Genomic DNA, 19,125 nt, shown 5'->3' with positions numbered 1-19,125 from the left:
TAAATCCCGCGCTCAGTCCTAATCTGTAGGTCCGTCTGATGGCACACCCCCTAATTTGTGTCCATCTTCTGCTAGAATCCATTGCCACAATCCCTTCAAGAGGGGACTAAAGGGGGTCAGATCCTCACCAATCTAATTACGGTACATTTGTAAATATGAATGATGCTGCTAGGTGGTAACACCTCTAAAGCTCCTCCTTTAATTCCCAAACAGAAAAGATACACAAATGTGAGGTATACCGTAAACTACACATAAAAGCTCCATCTGCTGTATTTAGTATGTAGTACACGGAGACTATATTTATACTTCTGTATAATAGGCAACTGGTCTCATGATCAGAAGGAAAGTCAGGAAGTCTCCTAGTGATTTCATCATAAATTTAAAAAAAGAAATGCATGTTTTTAAACCTTTAACTCAGGCCTAAAGTGCTACTGCTTATCATGGCAAACTAAAGCAAAAGTTCTCCTAAAAATGTTTAGTTCCCACAACCTACAATCCATAAACATTATAAACAGCAGAAACCGTGTTATCGTGCATGTGAATGTTAATACAGTATCATATACTTACAAAGGCATCGCTCATCACCATGACTACATTATAGCTGACTCTGCTGTTTCGGAGGGGGGGTATGGACTTGGAAACAGATGGCAGGAAGAACAAGAAAGAAAGGAAAGGAGCAGATCTCCAGGCCAGGGAAGACATCTCCCATTAAAGAGGAATTCCCGCAGAGAGGAAAGTTTAGGATCTTCTGGAAGTTGTATCCTTCTCCAGGACGCAGGACACAGCTCTAAAGGTTGTTTATGCTTCAACACATCCGTAACCAGAAGGAAAATGTTTAATAAGTTTCCACTTCCTGCCATGTGAGCTGCACAGTCAGATTTACCCATCTGATCGAGCTCAATGCACAGACATAGTGTTATAAATATTTCATAGTTCGAGGGCATTATATAGCAGCAACTAAAATGTATACAGCAGAAAAAACCCCAGAATAGTACAAAGGACATTCCCCAAGCTACGCGATATATTATAACAAGCCAGGAGTTAGTTATATATATAGTGCGGGACAGGGGTCCACAGGAGGAGGGAGTATACAGTGAGGGGACCACATAGAGGAGGCATCATACACTGGCTGGAGGAAATATGAAACTAGCGGGCGTCTACAGCAGGGGGGAGGTGATATATTTGCAAAATCCCCCACCGGGCCTAGCCTTTTCTTGGGGCCTGGAGGCAGTCAGTCCAGAATACCGGAGTGGCTGGCAATAGCGGCCTAGGGCACGCTGTGGTCACGGTGCTTGGTATGGGGACCGGAGGGCTGTCCTACAGCATGGCAGGTCTCCAGCAGGTGGTGTGTGCAAGAAATATTAAGGGAGAAGCTAAAGTACTGGTTTCTCCCTGGGGCAACCCCTGAGTGTCTATAAGATAGGTCCCTGGGTAATGGATGGGGAGCCCGTGGTGGTAGACAGCCGTATCCAGGGATCAGACGGAGACAACCTTGAGTTAATAAACTCACGGTTCTTTATTGAACAACAGGTAGCTGGCAACGGGCCAAAACGGTCAAACAGCAGATTTGGATTCTGGTACTGGAGGGGTTGTGGAGAGTGGTCCGCAGGATAAGGCACCAGCCTGATGGTATATGCAGGCTGGGATAATGGAGATGGAGCTGTGTCCAAACTGTGGAAGCTGCAGCTCTGGTTAGAGTCTCCTGAGTCAGGTCCTGGGATTGGTTTCTGTGACAGCACTAAAGGTGTACTTGAACACTGTCTCCCCCTGGTCAGGTGGTAGCACCTCTCCAGTCACACTCCATTTTACAATACAGCCACATAATTGGATAACATCTTACACCCATTTAACTATTGCCTTTCCAGGCAGAATCTACAGCTGCTATTACATAGTTCTAGAAACTTCAGAGTGGGTTCGCGACTCCCCCTAACAAATCCTGACCTGGGGGCACTATTCGCAACTACCAGCCTGCCTATGTATTGGCAGGAGTGTTGAACATTCAGGGGCACAAGCATGGGCGGAACTACAGGAGTAGCAGACATAGCAGCTGCTATGGGGCTCACATTGTCAGGGGGCCCCATCACCTGGAGTATTGGGTGTGTGCATGTGTGGTGTGTAAATACTGTATGAGTGTGTATATGTTGTATGTCTGTATATGCTCTATATATGTGTAAATATGTGTATATGATGTATGTCTTTGTATATGCTGCATGGGTTTATATTTATATTATGTGTGTATTTGCTCTATGGGGGAGATTTATCGAGCTGCCTAAGAATAAGAATGTGCTTAGTTGCCCATGGCAACCAATTGCTCCCCTTTAAAATATTCATGAACACTGGTAAAATTTAAGCGGAACTGTAATTGGTTGCCATGGGCAACTAAGGAATCAGGCGATACCTTTTTGAGGCTAACTGAGTATATCTGATGGTGAGCTTTCGAGAATACTAGTTCTCTTCCTCAAAACATGATGTTATTCATGAAACCGGTGATACTAAAAAAAAACATTTTCGCCAAATTACTTTTTATTCAGTAAAAATGGGAAAAAAATTACAAATCTATATAAATGAGGTATTTTCGTTATCTTGGCGACCCATAGAATAAAAATAATATTCTATTTTTATGGTATGGTAAACAGCCAAAAAGAAAACACAAAAAAATCTTCCTAAAAATTCATGATTTTCATTTCCTCCAGCAACAAAGAGTTAATAAAATCCCACCAATTAGTTATAGATGCCCCAAAATTACGTACCAGAAAAGTGCATCTCATGTGGTAAAAAATAAGCCCCTATAGGTCCACAATAAATAAAGAAAAAAATGTATAGCCTGTACAATGTGACATAGCAAATCTGATCTGGATGGCGCCTCCTTCCCTTCTATGCCCAGCCGTGCACCCATACAGCAGGTTACCACCACATATGGGGTATCAGTACACTCGGGAGGAATTGGGTATCAAATTTTGTGGAGCCTTTTTTCATTTAGTCCATTACAAATGTTTCATTTTCCACCCAAAATGAATGTATTGTCGAAAAATCTTACAATTTGCAGACTGCACCTCCATTTTGTTTTCACCCCTTTAAAACACCTAAAGGGTTAACAAACTTCTTAAAAGTGGTTTTTCATACGTTGAGGGGTGTAGTTTCCATAATGGGGTAACTTACGAGTCTAGCTATTACTTAGGCCTCTCACAGTCAATTAAAAGTTGAGCAGGTCCATCTAAATACGGGTTTTGGTGATTTTCCCAAAAAATTGAAAAATGACACCGAAATTCTGAGCCTCATAACATTCTAGTAAAATATGTGGAATCCATGGTAACATAAAGCAGACATTTGGGAAATGTAAGTTATGAATTTATTTGGGTGCAATGACTATCTGCTTAGAACTTTGAAAATAAAGAATTTTACAAAATTTTGGCAATATTTTGTTTGTTTTTTTTATAACTAAACACAAAAGATATCATCCAAATTTTCAAACTAATTTGAAGTACAATGTGTCACGGGAAAACATTCTCAAAATCCCCTGGATATCTCAAAGCGTCCCAAAGCTATAAGCACTTATAGTGATACAGGGCAGATTTGAAAAATGGGGCCGCGTCCTAAAGACGAAAATAGAGTCCCGTAGGGTTAAGACCACTTTGTAAGGTGTTGAATCTCCTTATTAATTTATACTCCAATTCTTTCCTTTCCCTCTGTGTCTTAAAATGTCACATTAAAATAGTAATCTTCCATAGTGAGGTCCTCTCTGGAGAAATGTGCAGCCACTTGCAGATCTTTCCTTTCATTTTTAATATTAGATCGGTGCGAGTTCATGCGTTGATAATGTGCTGAAAAACATACCCTCGGCTTATACATGAGTCTATAAAAAAATAAACTTCTTTCTTCTCTCTGCTGTACAATGATACTAAGCCGTGCCAAGCATCTGGAGCGCCGGAAGGCGAGTATGCAAGTTTATTTTTTTATACGACAAAGGGCTGCAGGGGGCATTTCATCAGAAGAGGGAGGGGCCTGGCAGCATGGGGCATTTGATAACTGGGGTGGCTGACTGCATTAAAGGGAACCTGTCACCAGGGACCTCATTTTCACTAAAGACAGGTTGCGGAAGCTTATTACACCTGTAGTGCAAATCTGCCTTTCTGCCTTTTCTAAGCATTTGCATTACAATATAATTGTGTTATAACTTACCTTTCACCCTGACAAAATCCTGGGGTAGTCACAGGGGCTGGACTTTGGTTTGGATGCATTTCAAAAAACAACATGTGCCTTGTCTGTGTCACTCCTCAGAGCTTGGCCTCCACATTTGTGCTCTTGTACAGCTCCACCTCCTGCTCCTTCTCAGAGGTCACAGCCTGGTCAGCCTGACATCAGTGGGGGAGGGACAAGCTGTACAGGTGCACAAACATGGAGACAGCCCGCAGCTCAGACAAGTCACATGTTGTTTTTTGAAATGCATCCAAACCAAAGTCCAGCCCCTGTGACTACCCCAGGATTTTGTCAGGATGCAAGAGTAAGTTATAACACACAATTATATTGTAATACAAATGCTTAGAAAAGGCAGAGAGGCAGATGTGATTTTTTTCATTCATAAATTTTTGCATTTACATTTTTGTTTAATTTATTGGTGAATTCTAAGGGTGAGGTCCAATGTGGCGTTGACATATGCATTTTAAAACGCATCAAAACAGTTCAGAAGAGCAGATTTGCTAATTACATTGCTGTTAACATGGCGTTTACAAAACGCATGCGTTAATGCAATGTTATCACCATGTTAAAGGTATACCATGACTACAAGTTTCTTATATGTACTCAGTATAACAATATAACACATTCTCTAATTCACTGTAGTGTACACAATTTCAGTTGCCCTTAGACACGACCCTGTAACTTCTGACTTAGGGTCGGGCAGCCGTTTTGTACATGGCTTGTGTCCACTCCTGTACTAAAGCGTCTATGTGGATTTGAGACATTTGCATCAAAGGTCTCAAAAAGAAGCCGGAATTTGCACCTGCTAGGACAGGAGATATGATCATACACAAGGCAAAGTATACACCAAGGAAAGAAAATCTATGATGTCCCCCAGTACAGTCACCAGGACTGCTGTTCCGCACTCATATGGTTAAAGTAGTGCGCGGCAGACTGGTCACATGATCAAGACGTCACCAAAGGTCCTCAAGCTGTCTATAACGGATCTGTTCTTCTCCGTTGAAATTAACAGGTCATGTGATCTTGACGTAATCAAAGGCCCTGCAGCCTACGTGGATGTAACATCTGCGGCGCCGCTTGTGATGTGAGTGTATATGTGACAGTGGGCGGTGTGTGCGGTATATATATATATATATATATATATATATATATATATATACGTGTTTGTACAGATACTGGGGGCCTTGCGGCAGGTGGTGGAGGAACCGCTTATCGTACACTGCACTGGTCCACCTGCTGTGTGCATAGGCGCATACGTGTATGACAGCTCTTATACACCAGTGCCCACCATAATCTAGTAGTAACCAGAGTGCGCCCCATAAACCAGTCCTAAGCAGAGGTGTCCATAGACTAGTACTAGCCACAGAGTGTCCACATGTAGTGCCAGCCACTAAGTGCCCTTCATATAATATACCCGACATAAAAAAGAGTGTGCCCCCATATACCAGGTGCAGTGTCAGTGCCCACTATACTAGTGCCAGGTTACTGCCCCCCATGGGCCAGACCCTCTTATACAGCAGTGCCAGCCTTGTAGATTTGTAGTCTGAGAGGTGACTTTAAAATAGAACCAACCCCGAGTGTCCCTATAGCAAAGAGCCGACTGATGAGTGTCAGCCGCAAATATCAGCCCCCAGTGCCAGCCAGGGAGTGTTACTAAAAGCTGGTGCCATTCAGAGGGACGTGTGAGTCAATCTCCCATAGAACATTGTGCCAAGGATGTATCCATAGAAGATAAATATATGACTCCTGGAAATGACTTGACATTGATCACATCAGTGCCATGAGATGAAGAGATACCCGGCTCCTTACTTACCTTCCAATACTTTCCCTTTCCAATCAGATTACTACGGATATGTCCGTAACAACAGAAACATAACAAGAAAGGTCCAGCAAAATGGCTCAGAATGAGAAAAATAAATATTTTAGAAAAATCACCAAAATGATGTATAAAATCTGGTGCATATGAATAGAGGCATAATTGATTCCACCAGGAAGTGGTGATCACATAGCGTTATGTAAATAGTAGCCAAATATTAGAGTTCTATAAATGTAATCCCTCTTCTTTCTCTGTGTACCATTAGTCACCATGTCAAGTAAAGAAGTGAAGGCTGCATTGAAAAGTGCCAGAGATGCAATCCGAAATAAGGAGTACAAGGAAGCACTGAAGCACTGTAAAGTAAGAGGCGTTACGTAGTCACAGCAAGAGGTCACACAAACATTTTTTTGTTAGAGTAAAAATACTCTTCTTTGCATTTTGGAGGAGAATTTTAGCTGAGGAGGAGACTGAAATGAGGATAATTTAGGAGGATTTTTGACGTATTCTTACAACAGAGAGCAGGCAGTGCTCATACAGTGTGATATGTCATCTGGTTTGGTCCTCCAGCCCATAAAGTGGGAAAATGAATGAACATTTGGCAGGAGGCTGTGATTTGCTGCCGTTTGTACTATGAGGGCAGCCAACAGTAAAATTATCCCCTGTTTGTTGCCCAATTCGGCCAGGTGGATATGTGTGGGTGAGCTTGGATCCCCCACCCATGTGCATAGGAAATGTACCGTAAGCCTGCGCATTAGACCGCCGTGAGCTGGCTGCAGTTTTTGTGGCTATCTCACCACCCTCAAAAACGGGGCCATACAGTGGCATCTGTCATTATACTTTCTGCTGAGCATATATTGCCCTCTCCCGCAAATAGAAAATTTAGGCAATTCTACATTTAAAGGGGTTGTGATTAGGAAGAACATTGAAGCTCACTACTTGTAGTGAGAGGATGTGGATTCTGTAAACTGCGTCACATAGCCTTCTTCCCAGCACCCGAAAACAAGGGGTCTGAAGCGGTATTTGGCAGTCACTATCAGTTCCGTAGAGATGAATGGAGCAGAACAGACATGCATGGTTGTCTGCTCTGCACATCTTGGGGAGTGACAAGGGGTCTGGTCTGTGGGTGTCTCATCACCCCCACCGATCAGCAAGTTGGGCCCTATCTTGCTTTGTCTGAAAACTCCTTTAAAGTTGAATTAAAAAGTGATGAGCATAAAAAGCCTAGTACCAAGCTAAATCATTTGGTTGCCTTAAATCATTTGTTAAATGTGACTAAATGCAACATGTTTTCATTTTATTCATATTTCTTGTGTTTTCCCTACTGTAATATTCAAGGAGTAATATTATATACAACTGCAATCATTTTATGCATTTTCTCTGGCTTTGTTCCACATATAGGCTGTGCTCAAGCTAGAGAAAAATAACTACAATGCCTGGGTTTTCATTGGAGTGGCAGCTTCTGAGCTGGAGCAACCAGACCAGGCCCAGGCTGCCTACAAGAAGGCCACGGAGATCGAACCAGAACAAATTCTGGCTTGGCAGGTATGGAGCCAAAGGATTGGCTACTAATGAAGATGAGAGAGGTTCTGTCATACAGTAATCATGATGGAAATGATTGTCTAGTTCTGGTCGCTTATATTTTGGAGAACTTTGTAGTAAATAGGGTTATCACAATCTCCCCCCAGTAGGTACAAGTCCTTCGTTGCCCCTGTGAGGTCCGGCCAAGGAATAATGCAATAGATAACAGACAGCACAGAGATGGAGAAATCTAACAATGAAGATTGTGTCTGATCAGAGCAGGGAAAGATGTGTGTTACACTCTGTACATCTTATATGTATCTGGTATTGAGGTGAGAACAACAGGAAGGGAAAAAGGTGTATTTCTGGATTGTTGCTGTAAATGTCAAAAAGAAATACCAGATCAATCCTTTTTTTTAATGGAAATCTACCATCAAAATCAAGTGTGATAAACCTGGGACATTTAGGCACGTGGCTGTAGTAATCTTCTTCCATGGCTTCCTTTCTTTTAAAACCAACCTGTATAATTATGCTAATGAGCCTGAAGGGCTTCTGGGTGAGTTACCAGAGCCCCTCGTGTTGCAGATTCACAGGCTGTTAAACTGTGCCAGGAACACTACCCCTTCGCACTGTGTGCTGAAACTTCCTGTGCTGCAGTGAGATAACGGTAGGCAGATGGAGGGGGAAGTGCCGAGGGAGCAGAAAGGGAGACGGTGTAATAGCCTGTGAAGCGGCAGCACAGAGGGGCTCTGGTAACACACCCAGGAGCCCTTCATGCTCCTTGGCATAATTATAAGTTAATTTTGGAAGGAAGGAGGCCATGGATAACACATATAAGAAGATTACAACACTCACAGTGCCTGGATCTATGAGTAAGTGTCCCTGATTTATCATGCTGGACTTTGATAGTAGCTTTCGTTTAATTCCCCAAAGCACTCATATGGATACAAAATAAATCAAATAAATTGCACATTGTGGAAATAGCCTAATATGACACATCCCTTAGGTTAACACTGGATGCGGCGGTAAGGGGAGTTTATTAGGTGTGCAAAAGAATATTAGGGTGCACCACAGATTTAGTCTTCACAAGAGAAGACCGCTATGAATGCTGGAGAGGTACATGATGTAAATCTTATTACTGTTGTCTGTATTATTTCGTATACCCTTCCTTTTGGTCCTTAACCATGTCATAGATTTCAGCAATATCATCTGACAAAGGATACTTTTTTCATCCTGTGTCTGCCTTGTGTCCCCACATCAGTTTACGACCACATGTGGGATTATTCTGTACCCCGGGGAAAATGTGGGGTGTATTTTTTTCTTTTACTGTTGTTAATAGATTCCATAAAATTCTTTACTGTTCTTGTACGTCAGTATATCTGCAAATGCATAATGGCACTTGAGAACTGTTTCAGTAAAGTATTGGCACTTTAAGCTTACTTATTTATTTTTACATATAAATGCAAAATATATTTACCAGGATTTACCACCATTATGAAGTACAATGTGTCATGAAAAAAACCCTATCTATTGTTATTAACACAAAAAGTAACCTGCCAGGTATGAGTTTATATGAGAAAGTCTAAAACTAGCTGTGGTGGGAAGGGGTTAAAGTACTACCACAGCAATGATGCTCTGTGTTGGTTAATAAAAGCACAGCATGAACACTGAATTAGTGCTAATAGCCCAATTATAGCTGATATGTGGTTTCCATTAAGAATGGTAATCACTATTATTATTGTTTACTTTACCTATTACCGTAATTATTATAATAAACTTCAACTCTCTCTTTACTAACCCATCCTGTGTTATCCTCCCGTCTGTTATCCGGCAAACACCAGATATATACCAAGCTACAGGCTGTGATTCACCTTGGAGTTTGTGTAAAAGATGATGACTGATAACTGTTTCAAAGAGAAGAATTTTTACTTATTAAAATATGTTTTATCATGTTCCCTTATAAAGAATGGCTGGACCATTATACAAGCTCTTATACCTCTTGTGTCACCCTTTTCAACCTTATAGTCTGTAAGCTCTTGTGTCATGTCACCCCATCATCCTCATAGACTGTAAGCTCTTGTGTCATGTCACCCCATCATCCTCATAGACTGTAAGCTCTTGTGTCATGTCACCCCATCATCCTCATAGACTGTAAGCTCTTGTGTCATGTCACCCCATCATCCTCATAGACTGTAAGCTCTTGTGTCATGTCACCCCATCATCCTCATAGACTGTAAGCTCTTGTGTCACCCCCTCATCCTTATAGAATGTAAGCTCTTGTGTCACCCCCTCATCCTCATAGACTGTAAGCTCTTGTGTCACCCCTCATTTTCATACACTGTAAGCTCTTGTGTCACCTCCTCATTCTCATAGACTGTAAGCTCTTGTGTCACCCCCTCATCCTCATAGACTGTAAGCTCTTGTGTTGCCACCCTCATCCTCATAGACTGTATGCTCTTGTGTCACCACCAGACTGTTAGCTCTTGTGTCACCTCCTCATCCTCATAGACTGTAAGCTCTTGCATCACCACCTTATCCTCATAGACTGTAAGCTCTTGTGTCACCCCCTCATCCTCATTGACTGTTAGCTCTTGTGTCACCCCCTCATCCTCATAGACTGTAAGCTCTTGCATCACCCCCTCATCCTCATAGACTGTAAGCTCTTGTGTCACCCCCTCATCCTCATAGACTGTAAGCTCTTGTGTCACCCCCTCATCCTCATAGACTGTAAGCTCTTGTGTCAGCCCCTCATCCTCATAGACTGTAAGCTCTTGTGTCACCTCCTCATCCTCATAGACTGTAAGCTCTTGTGTCACCCCCTCATCCTTATAAACTGTAAGCTCTTGCGAGCAGGGCCCTCACTCCTATCGTTCCATATGACTATGTTTTTACATTGTAATGTGTTATTATCTGTATATGTCCCTAATAATTTGTAAAGTGGTACAGACTATAATGGCGTTATATAACTAAAGATTCTAATTACTATTATTAACTTATTGATCTAATCATCTCTCTTCATGTAGTAAGATGTATTATTGTATGACAGTATGGTCACCTTTCTGGAAAAATGGGCATTGGGGATTTTAATAAATATGTTCAGATTTACAGGTGAGTAAAAATATCTTGAAAGCTGCCAAGTAAGGGTCTGTTTTTCTAATAGGAAAGTGGTTGTGTTGCATGTAAGAAGACCATAATTGTCTCTGAAATGGATAACATCAATCAAATTTGCAGTTTCTTTTGTGGTCATCAACACAGAATGATGCAACAACAATTGGGAACGTTCCCTGTGATGCACAGCTATATTACATATTGTCCTTGGTGTTCAACACAAAGATGAAGGTGCTGGTTCCAGTTGTTCTAAACCTGCATGAGAATGTGTCCATAATTTTAATACCACAAGATATTGTAAATCTGATTGCGGCAATCATGACCACCATATAAATGGGAAAAAAATCTTCAATCCAATATTGTGTCTTTCAAGACGGCAGCCATGTTCCAGACATAGCCTTAGAGATGGGCCCCTTACCCATTACTTGCTGGGGTATTCAGATACGTAATTTTCTCTTTTGTTACCAAAAGAAGAAGGTGTCCAGGGACTTTGTGTTCACCCTGTAGAAATGTTCAAAGAGTTTATTGTGCAGTTTATAAGATTTTTTTGCTTTTTGTAGGGTTTGGTCAACCTTTATGAAAAGGGCAACCAAAAAGATTTTAAAGAAGATTTGCCAAATGTATATCGAAAATTGTTGGAAATTTACAAAAGGTGAGTTTATTTATGATTTTATCATACCGTATATACTTGAGTATAAGCCAAGACCCCCAATTTTACCACCAAAAACTGGGAAAACCTATTGACTCGAGTATAAGCTGAGGGTGGGAAATGCATTGATCACAGACCCCCCCCCCCCTCAGTATATTGCCAGCAAGTCCCCAGTAGTATATAGCCAGCCTGTCCCCAGTAGTATATAGCCAGCCTGCCCCCAGTAGTATACAGCCAGCCCAGCCTGCCCCCAGTAGTATACAGCCAGCCCAGCCTGCCCCCAGTAGTATACAGCCAGCCCAGCCTGCCCCCAGTAGTATACAGCAAGCCCAGCCTGCCCCCAGTAGTATACAGCCAGCCCAGCCTGCCCCCAGTAGTATACAGCCAGCCCAGCCTGCCCCCAGTAGTATACAGCCAGCCCAGCCTGCCCCCTTAAGTATACAGCCAGCCCAGCCTGCCCCCTTAAGTATACAGCCAGCCCAGCCTGCCCCCTTAAGTATACATCCAGCCCAGCCTGCCCCCTTAAGTATACAGCCAGCCCAGCCTGCCCCCTTAAGTATACAGCCAGCCCAGCCTGCCCCCTTAAGTATACAGCCAGCCCAGCCTGCCCCCTTAAGTATACAGCCAGCCCAGCCTGCCCCCTGTAGTATACAGCCAGCCCAGCCTGCCCCCTGTAGCATACAGCCAGCCCAGCCTGCCCCCTGTAGTATACAGCCAGCCCAGCCTGCCCCCTGTAGTATACAGCCAGCCCAGCCTGCCCCCTGTAGTATACAACCAGCCCAGCCTGCCCCCTGTAGTATACAGCCAGCCCAGCCTGTCCCCTGTAGTATACAACCAGCCCAGCCTGCCCCCTGTAGTATATAGCCAGCCAAGCCTGCCCCATGTAGTATACAGCCAGCCCCCATTGTGAAAAAGGAGCAAAAAAAACAGACAAGGTGTCGATTCAGCTCACCCCTTCCAGTTGCTCCGTCTCTGATACTGTGCAGGTGCTCGTGGATCAGTGTGAAGGCTGGAACACGAAGACGTAGTGGAAAGATTATCCCGGCACTGCTCCACAGACTCGCAAGACATTTGTAGTAAAGATTCTCTTTTATTGAATACACGATATAAAACAGAGAACACGTATCCAAAGAGTCCAATACACAGACCTACGCGTTCCGGCAGTCTCGCCTTATTCCTGCCCCCACTAGTATACATCGAGCCCAGCACTGCAGGCGCATAGTATGACGCGGCCGCTGCTGACGTCATACTATGCGACGGCCGGGAGAAGAACATGGCGGCGCCCTGCAGAAGACAGAAGAGGACCCACGCTGACATTGGGGGAGCAGCACAGTGCATCGGGGCCACCGGAGGGTGAGTTTATAAGTTGTTTTTTTTTAGGGCTGGGCTGGCTATTGACTCGTGTATAAGCCAAGTTTAGGATTTCCAGCACATTTTTTGTGCTGAAAAACTCAGCTTATGCACGACTATATACGGTACATATTTATAAATTATTGTCTGTATTTATACCAATTTTCTTCAGTTTTGTTCTTTAACTTTGCTAATTTTCATCCAAATTCGGTGTTTTAAACTGAATGAATTTCACGCAAGCCACACCTACACAAAAGAAAGGATTAAAGCACATTCTTCTGGTTTATTTAGCTCGAAGAATGTATACCAGTGTATGTACAGTACCCTAATAGGGCACCCTTTATTGTACTTGGGGTGCATTTACGCAATGGTGGCCCAGCAGCGGTACGTGCCGTACACTGGGAAAAGATAGAGCATGCCATTAACACCATTAACTTCTCTCACTGTTTCCAGTGTGTTAAAGGGGTTCTCCAGTGACAACAAGTTAACCCCTATCCACAGCGCTTACACTGGCTGCTCTATTCATTAATTCAGGAGAGTGCTAAGCACAGCGCTCGGCTATCTACATTAGCACCATAAATGTTCATCTTGGTATACATTGAGAAAATAACGGACCCCCGCTTTCGTGATCAATGGGGTTTCCATCAATGAGATCCTCACCAATGGCTAGGGCTAGGGGCTATCTTGTTTTTTACTGGAGTAAGCTTCTGAACGTTTCGGTCTAAATGTGTCAGTACTGAATACATAATAGTTGTACTTTAACATTTCCTGTAACAAAGATGCAACTTGGTCATTTACCTTAAAAGCTGCAACTTATTTCTGCTCTCTTACATTGACCTTTAAGTATAGAAGTGGTTGTGGGTGGATTTTGCCCATCATTAGCATGTAGCAAGTTCCATCAAACATCTTTCGGTAGCATGTAATGATTTCAATAGCTATCGTTTTTCGTTCTCTGCCATTAAACTCAGTAGGAGGTGATGATTAAATATGAATTTTTTTTGTAGTTTATATATAGTAGCGGACATTTAGTATTAAGTGATTGTGAACGCTCAAGGATCTGAACTTACATAGGATGATGTAAAATAGGGCATTGTAGCACATTATTAGAGCAGGAGGGGCTGCCAGATTGTACTCAGGTCTAATCTGCAGGCAGTATGTTACAGAGTAGGAGGAGCTGAGCAGATTGTACACATTGTTCTATGTTGCGCAGCAGCACGTTATAGAGCAGGAGGAGCTGAGGAGATTGTACATACTGTTCTATCTTGCACAGCAGCACGTTATAGAGCAGGAGGAGCTGAGGAGATTGTACATACTGTTCTATCTGCAGGAATTATGTTACAGAGCAGGAGGAGCTGAGATGATTGTACATACTGTTCTATCTGCAGGCAGCACGTTATAGAGCAGGAGGAGCTGAGGAGATTGTACATACTGTTCTTTCTGCAGGAAGTATGTTATAGAGCAGGAGGAGCTGGGGAGATTGTACATACTGTTCTATCTTGCACAGCAGCACGTTATAGAGCAGGAGGAGCTGAGGAGATTGTACATACTGTTCTATCTTGTAGGTAGCATGATTATAGAGCAGTAGGAGCTGAGGAGATTGTACATACTGTTCTTTCTGCAGGAAGTATGTTACAGAGCAGGAGGAGCTGAGGAGATTGTACATACTGTTCTATCTTGCACAGTAGCACGTTATAGAGCAGGAGGAGCTGAGGAGATTGTACATACTGTTCTATCTTGTAGGTAGCATGATTATAGAGCAGTAGGAGCTGAGGAGATTGTACATACTGTTCTTTCTGCAGGAAGTATGTTACAGAGCAGGAGGAGCTGAGGAGATTGTACATACTGTTCTATCTTGCACAGTAGCACATTATAGAGCAGGAGGAGCTGAGGAGATTGTACATACTGTTCTATCTTGTAGGTAGCATGATTATAGAGCAGTAGGAGCTGAGGAGATTGTACATACTGTTCTTTCTGCAGGAAGTATGTTACAGAGCAGGAGGAGCTGAGGAGATTGTACATACTGTTCTATCTTGCACAGTAGCACATTATAGAGCAGGAGGAGCTGAGGAGATTGTACATACTGTTCTATCTGCAGGAAGTATGTTACAGAGCAGGGGGGGCTGAGATAATTGTACATACTGTTCTATCTGCAGGCAGCACGTTATAGAGCAGGGGGAGCTGAGGAGATTGTACATACTGTTCTTTCTGCAGGAAGTATGTTACAGAGCAGGAGGAGCTGAGAGGATTGTACATACTGTTCTATCTCCAGGAAGTATGTTACAGAGCAGGAGGAGCTGAGGAGATTGTACATGCTGTTCTATCTGCAGACAGCATGTTATAGAGAAGGAGGAGCTGAGGACATTGTACATGCTGTTCCAAAGGTGAAATGTTTTAATGATATGACACAGATACTTCAAGTAAGGCCTCATGCACACCAAAATATCTGGCAGCCATATGCTAGAAGTATGAACGGCAGCTAGTGTACGGCCGCAACCTTCTGCAGCCGGCAATATGCTACGCACTGGTATGAACCTGTTTGAATCCTTCCATATCTTTCAGGGCTCTGGGGGGTCATATCACCACAACCGGGACTCCTCGTCCATCTTTACACTAATAATTATTCTATATGGCAGGGGCTTTATGTTTGGCGCTGGTGTCCTTCCTGAAGATTACATTTGTATTACTACTATTTTTGACAGCATTCTTACTTTTTTCATTTTTCACTGCCCTCAAACTTTTGCACACTGCTGTATATATTATATGTATCTGTAAATATTATGCACAGATTTAGTTATTTCATTATTATTCTGTAACTGTTTGAAATTGTTTCTTGTCTTTCCAGTTCTGACAAACAAAAGTGGTGTGAAGTCTGTAAAAAATTAGTAGAGCTGCATCAGCAGGAGAAGGAATATGTACAGGTCAGTTTGTGTATGACATTAGATGTAGCATTGTGATTTTTTTAGTCTTTTTAATGTTGAAATGTTTTAACGTTGGTTCTGAAACAACACCAGAACCATTGACTAGCCCCTTGTATCCAGAACCAGAGCAGATTGAAGTGTGAGCTGCTTGTGCTCCCAGTTGAAACTTCTGCACTGTTTCTAAATATTGAATTGCTAGTATGCAATGTCTTAATTTTATTGAACATTTTAATATTACACTACGTTTTCATGGCAGGCTGCACGTGCATGGCAAGAGTTGATTAAGATGAAGGAAGACGAAGACGTCAAAAAGGATGAACTTTACCAACTATGGAAAAAGATGACTCAGTTACTCGGAGAAGAGATAGAAAGCCAAGACAATGAGATGCAACAATTGGTAAATTGGTGTCAATACAGGGGTCCTCAAAGACAATGCGCCCTATGCTTAGGGTTTAGCAATAATTGGAGATTAGTGAGGTCCTGTGAGGATCCTAAACCAAGGCCCCAGGCACACACATATTACACACATATGCAATCAAAAACAATAACAATAATCTTATCCCATGGTCTGATTGCATGATCTATTAACTCTTTCCAGACATCCACCACATATAGGGGTGTCTTTTAAGTTTAATGTGGCACTAACTCAAAAGATGAACCATCATCATAGCAGGCACAACCTGTCATCAGAGTCCACAGTAAGATCATTTTGTTGGGGCTGGGGTAAGGGTGGGAAAAAAAAAAAGCATAATTAACCCAACTTTAAGTCTGGGGAGCATGGTACCCGCTCAGTCCAATCCTTGGCTTCCTCGGACAACTGAGGTCCCATGGTCCGAGGAGGCCAACCAATGGCCCGGGCACAGGCTAATCTGCATTAGCTGGATTTTTAGAACTTCTCAGAGTCTCTTAGAAGTGAATGAAGTGGTAGCCATGTATGTTCACTATGCACCATTAACACAAAAGCATTTTGAAAAATGATATTGTGACTACCTTTTGCCCCATTCACCATAACTATAGTGTGTATAAATTCTGCATAACAACATTACAAGGTTGTGGAAACAGCCAGTGTTTTTGTGTGAAACTAATTTCATTAGTTCCACTTAGCCACCAATTAAATTAATTAGAAATACTTGGTCATATTAAAGGAAATCAACCACACAAAAAACATTTTAAAAACCTACAAATACTCACCTCCGCTCCTCTTCATCTTGATCCCGACGCTGTCGGTTGCTAAGCTTGACACACTGTGATCACCTAGAAAACAAACTTATGGGAGAGGGAGGTGCAGGGGCTTACATTATTAGCAGCCCGGAGCGCCAGACCTCGATCCCTGCTGCTAATTATAAATTTGTTTTCTAGTTGATCAAGACCAGCATGGGAAGCGTAGAATCTTTATAGCAGGGGAAGGAGGTATGAGATGAAGCAGGGCTGAGAGTGTCATTGTTTCTTATATTCATCTCATGGATCTCATCATCTCTGATCTGTGTCATCTTTCTATTTCTATGATGCTAGTGAATGTCCAGAAGCTAAATGAAAGTGTAGCTAAACCTGTACCATGATGATCTAAGCACATTGTCAGCTCACATCGCATAGGAATCATGAATTTTACACTGACCATCACAGAGATATAGGAGCTAAAACATCAATTAAAATTAGTAAAATTGTAAAGTAAGGGTTTAAAATGATCTTTATTGTGCAGACATGACTAGGGGATTAAAATTTGAGAACTTTCTTTCATGGACAAACACCTAAACTTTTAATGCTTTGTGCACTAATTGTGCAGATTGTATACTTCCTTTCTTGCTGGTTTTGTATTACAAACATCTACTCTACTTCCATTACAGCTATTACATGCATTTGAAAATGCCCTCTCCTGCCTGGAGGATATACCGGGAGAAGAACATAAGGCACTTTGTCAACAGTACATACTTTGCTTGTCTAAGGTACAAAAAATCTGAACATCCATCTGATACAATGTGGGGAATGTAACAATGGGGCAGATTCACTTACCCGGTCCATTCGCGATCCAGCGACGCGTTCTCTGCGGTGTATTCGGGTCCGGCCGGGATTCACTAAGGCAGTTCCTCCGACGTCCACCAGGTGTCGCTGCTGCGCTGAAGAACATCGGAATGCACTGAAGTACACCGTCCTATCGTGGGTGAAGGTAAACGTGTGTCGAGCGTCACTTTTTGTTTTTTAAATGCAGCGGGTTTTTTTACGGCCACGCCCCCGATTTCCGTCGCGTGCAAGCCGGCGCCACAATCCGATCGCTTGCGCGAAAATCCCTGTTTCTGTCTGATAACATCTCAGTGTAGTATAGAGCACTGGTTTGGGTCTGTGAGAGGCCATGCACTTAGGTCAGGAAGGGATTCATTCTCCTTTGCAGGAAATAGTCAGCAGAGCATCCATGACATGTAAAATAAATACCTATACACCAGAGAACTCAATGGAATGTACCACAAAACCTACAACCCTGGACAACATCTACCTATTTGGTATTAGTAGGCCATGCTATAAATAGCAAAAAAAAAAAAAAATACACAATAATTAAATCAGTTATACATATCAAAAGATTCTGATGATGGTGGTCCAAATAATGGTACGTATCCTGGTCCATATCCAATGTAGTAATAGTATAGATAAACGAGCACAATATAATAACAATATATCACGTGTGTATAACCAATTATAAACCCCGGCAGCAAGCAGTAAAAAAGAAAGTTAATAACCTCACCACAATACAAGTGATGGGCACAGAGGTACATTGTCACAGAAAATACCAACCAGGCTACATGCTGGAAAAGGACCAGGACGACCACACCACCACGGCTGTATTTGTAGCATGGTCCATTTGATGGTATTAATTGTAGTCCAGGGTTGTAGGCTTTGTGGTCCATACCATTGAGTTCTCTCGTGTACTTGTAGTTATTAAATGTCTGACATTTAAAACCTGGTATGCCTTAAAACAGGGGTCAGGAACCTTTTTGGCTGAGAGAGCCATGAATGCCACATATTTTAAAATGTTATTCTGTAAGAGCCGTACCATATGCACATGCCCCCCAGTAGATAGGTAGTCCCAGTGTCACGGGTGCCCCTGCGATCTACGTCTCGTGTCCCTCTCCATGGAGGCGCCCCTTTCCGAGCTCACTCAACTCACCACTTTCCAGCTCCCATCCTGGCTGGCCAGCGCTTGCACGCCGCCACTTGCAGATTTAAAGGGCCAATGCTCCGCTGATTGGCGCTGCCCACTTCCCGGGTTACCATAAAGACCGGCAGCTCCCAGCATTGCCCATCGGATCTTAGTGCTTCATGCCTATGAGGAAGCTTTCCACAGTGTTTCCTTCCCAAGTATTGACCTCCCATTGTGACCCGGACAAGTAGATGGGTAGCCACAGCAAATACTCCCAGTAGATAGGTAGCCACAGCACATGCCCCCCATTAGACAGCTAGCCACAGCACATGCCCCCCAGTAGATAGCTAGCCACAGCACATGTCCCCCAGTAGATAGCTAGCCACAGCACATGTCCCCCAGTAGATAGCTAGCCACAGCACATGCCCCCAAGTAGATA

General features: G+C 42.8%; 2 protein-coding genes across 3 annotated transcripts in view; one reads left to right on the top strand and one right to left on the bottom strand.

Annotated features, from left to right (window-relative positions):
* ARSK (arylsulfatase family member K) overlaps window positions 1–851 on the bottom strand; it is a 43,805-nt gene extending 42,954 nt beyond the window's left edge. Inside the window, exon 1 of the mRNA XM_072139767.1 lies at window positions 568–851. Coding sequence (XP_071995868.1) covers window positions 568–702 — 135 coding nt within the window. The 5' untranslated portion in view covers window positions 703–851. The remainder of the gene's footprint in view (window positions 1–567) is intronic.
* Window positions 852–5,148: 4,297 nt separating this feature from the next.
* The window catches only part of SKIC3 (SKI3 subunit of superkiller complex), a 75,260-nt gene continuing 61,283 nt past the window's right edge, over window positions 5,149–19,125 (top strand). Inside the window, exons 1-7 of one of the 2 annotated variants that reach the window (XM_072139746.1) lie at window positions 5,149–5,281; window positions 6,279–6,373; window positions 7,412–7,555; window positions 11,200–11,291; window positions 15,481–15,556; window positions 15,813–15,953; window positions 17,401–17,499. In XM_072139746.1, the coding sequence (XP_071995847.1) occupies window positions 6,284–6,373; window positions 7,412–7,555; window positions 11,200–11,291; window positions 15,481–15,556; window positions 15,813–15,953; window positions 17,401–17,499 (642 nt within the window). In that variant the 5' untranslated portion in view covers window positions 5,149–5,281; window positions 6,279–6,283. Of the gene's footprint in view, window positions 5,282–5,376; window positions 5,456–6,278; window positions 6,374–7,411; window positions 7,556–11,199; window positions 11,292–15,480; window positions 15,557–15,812; window positions 15,954–17,400; window positions 17,500–19,125 lie in introns of those variants that run through there. The other variant, XM_072139755.1, reaches the window with a different exon arrangement.

This window comes from Engystomops pustulosus, chromosome 1 (genome assembly GCF_040894005.1).
Source record: "Engystomops pustulosus chromosome 1, aEngPut4.maternal, whole genome shotgun sequence".
Lineage (NCBI taxonomy): Eukaryota > Metazoa > Chordata > Amphibia > Anura > Leptodactylidae > Engystomops > Engystomops pustulosus.
This window is presented reverse-complemented; position numbering and strand designations above follow the sequence as displayed.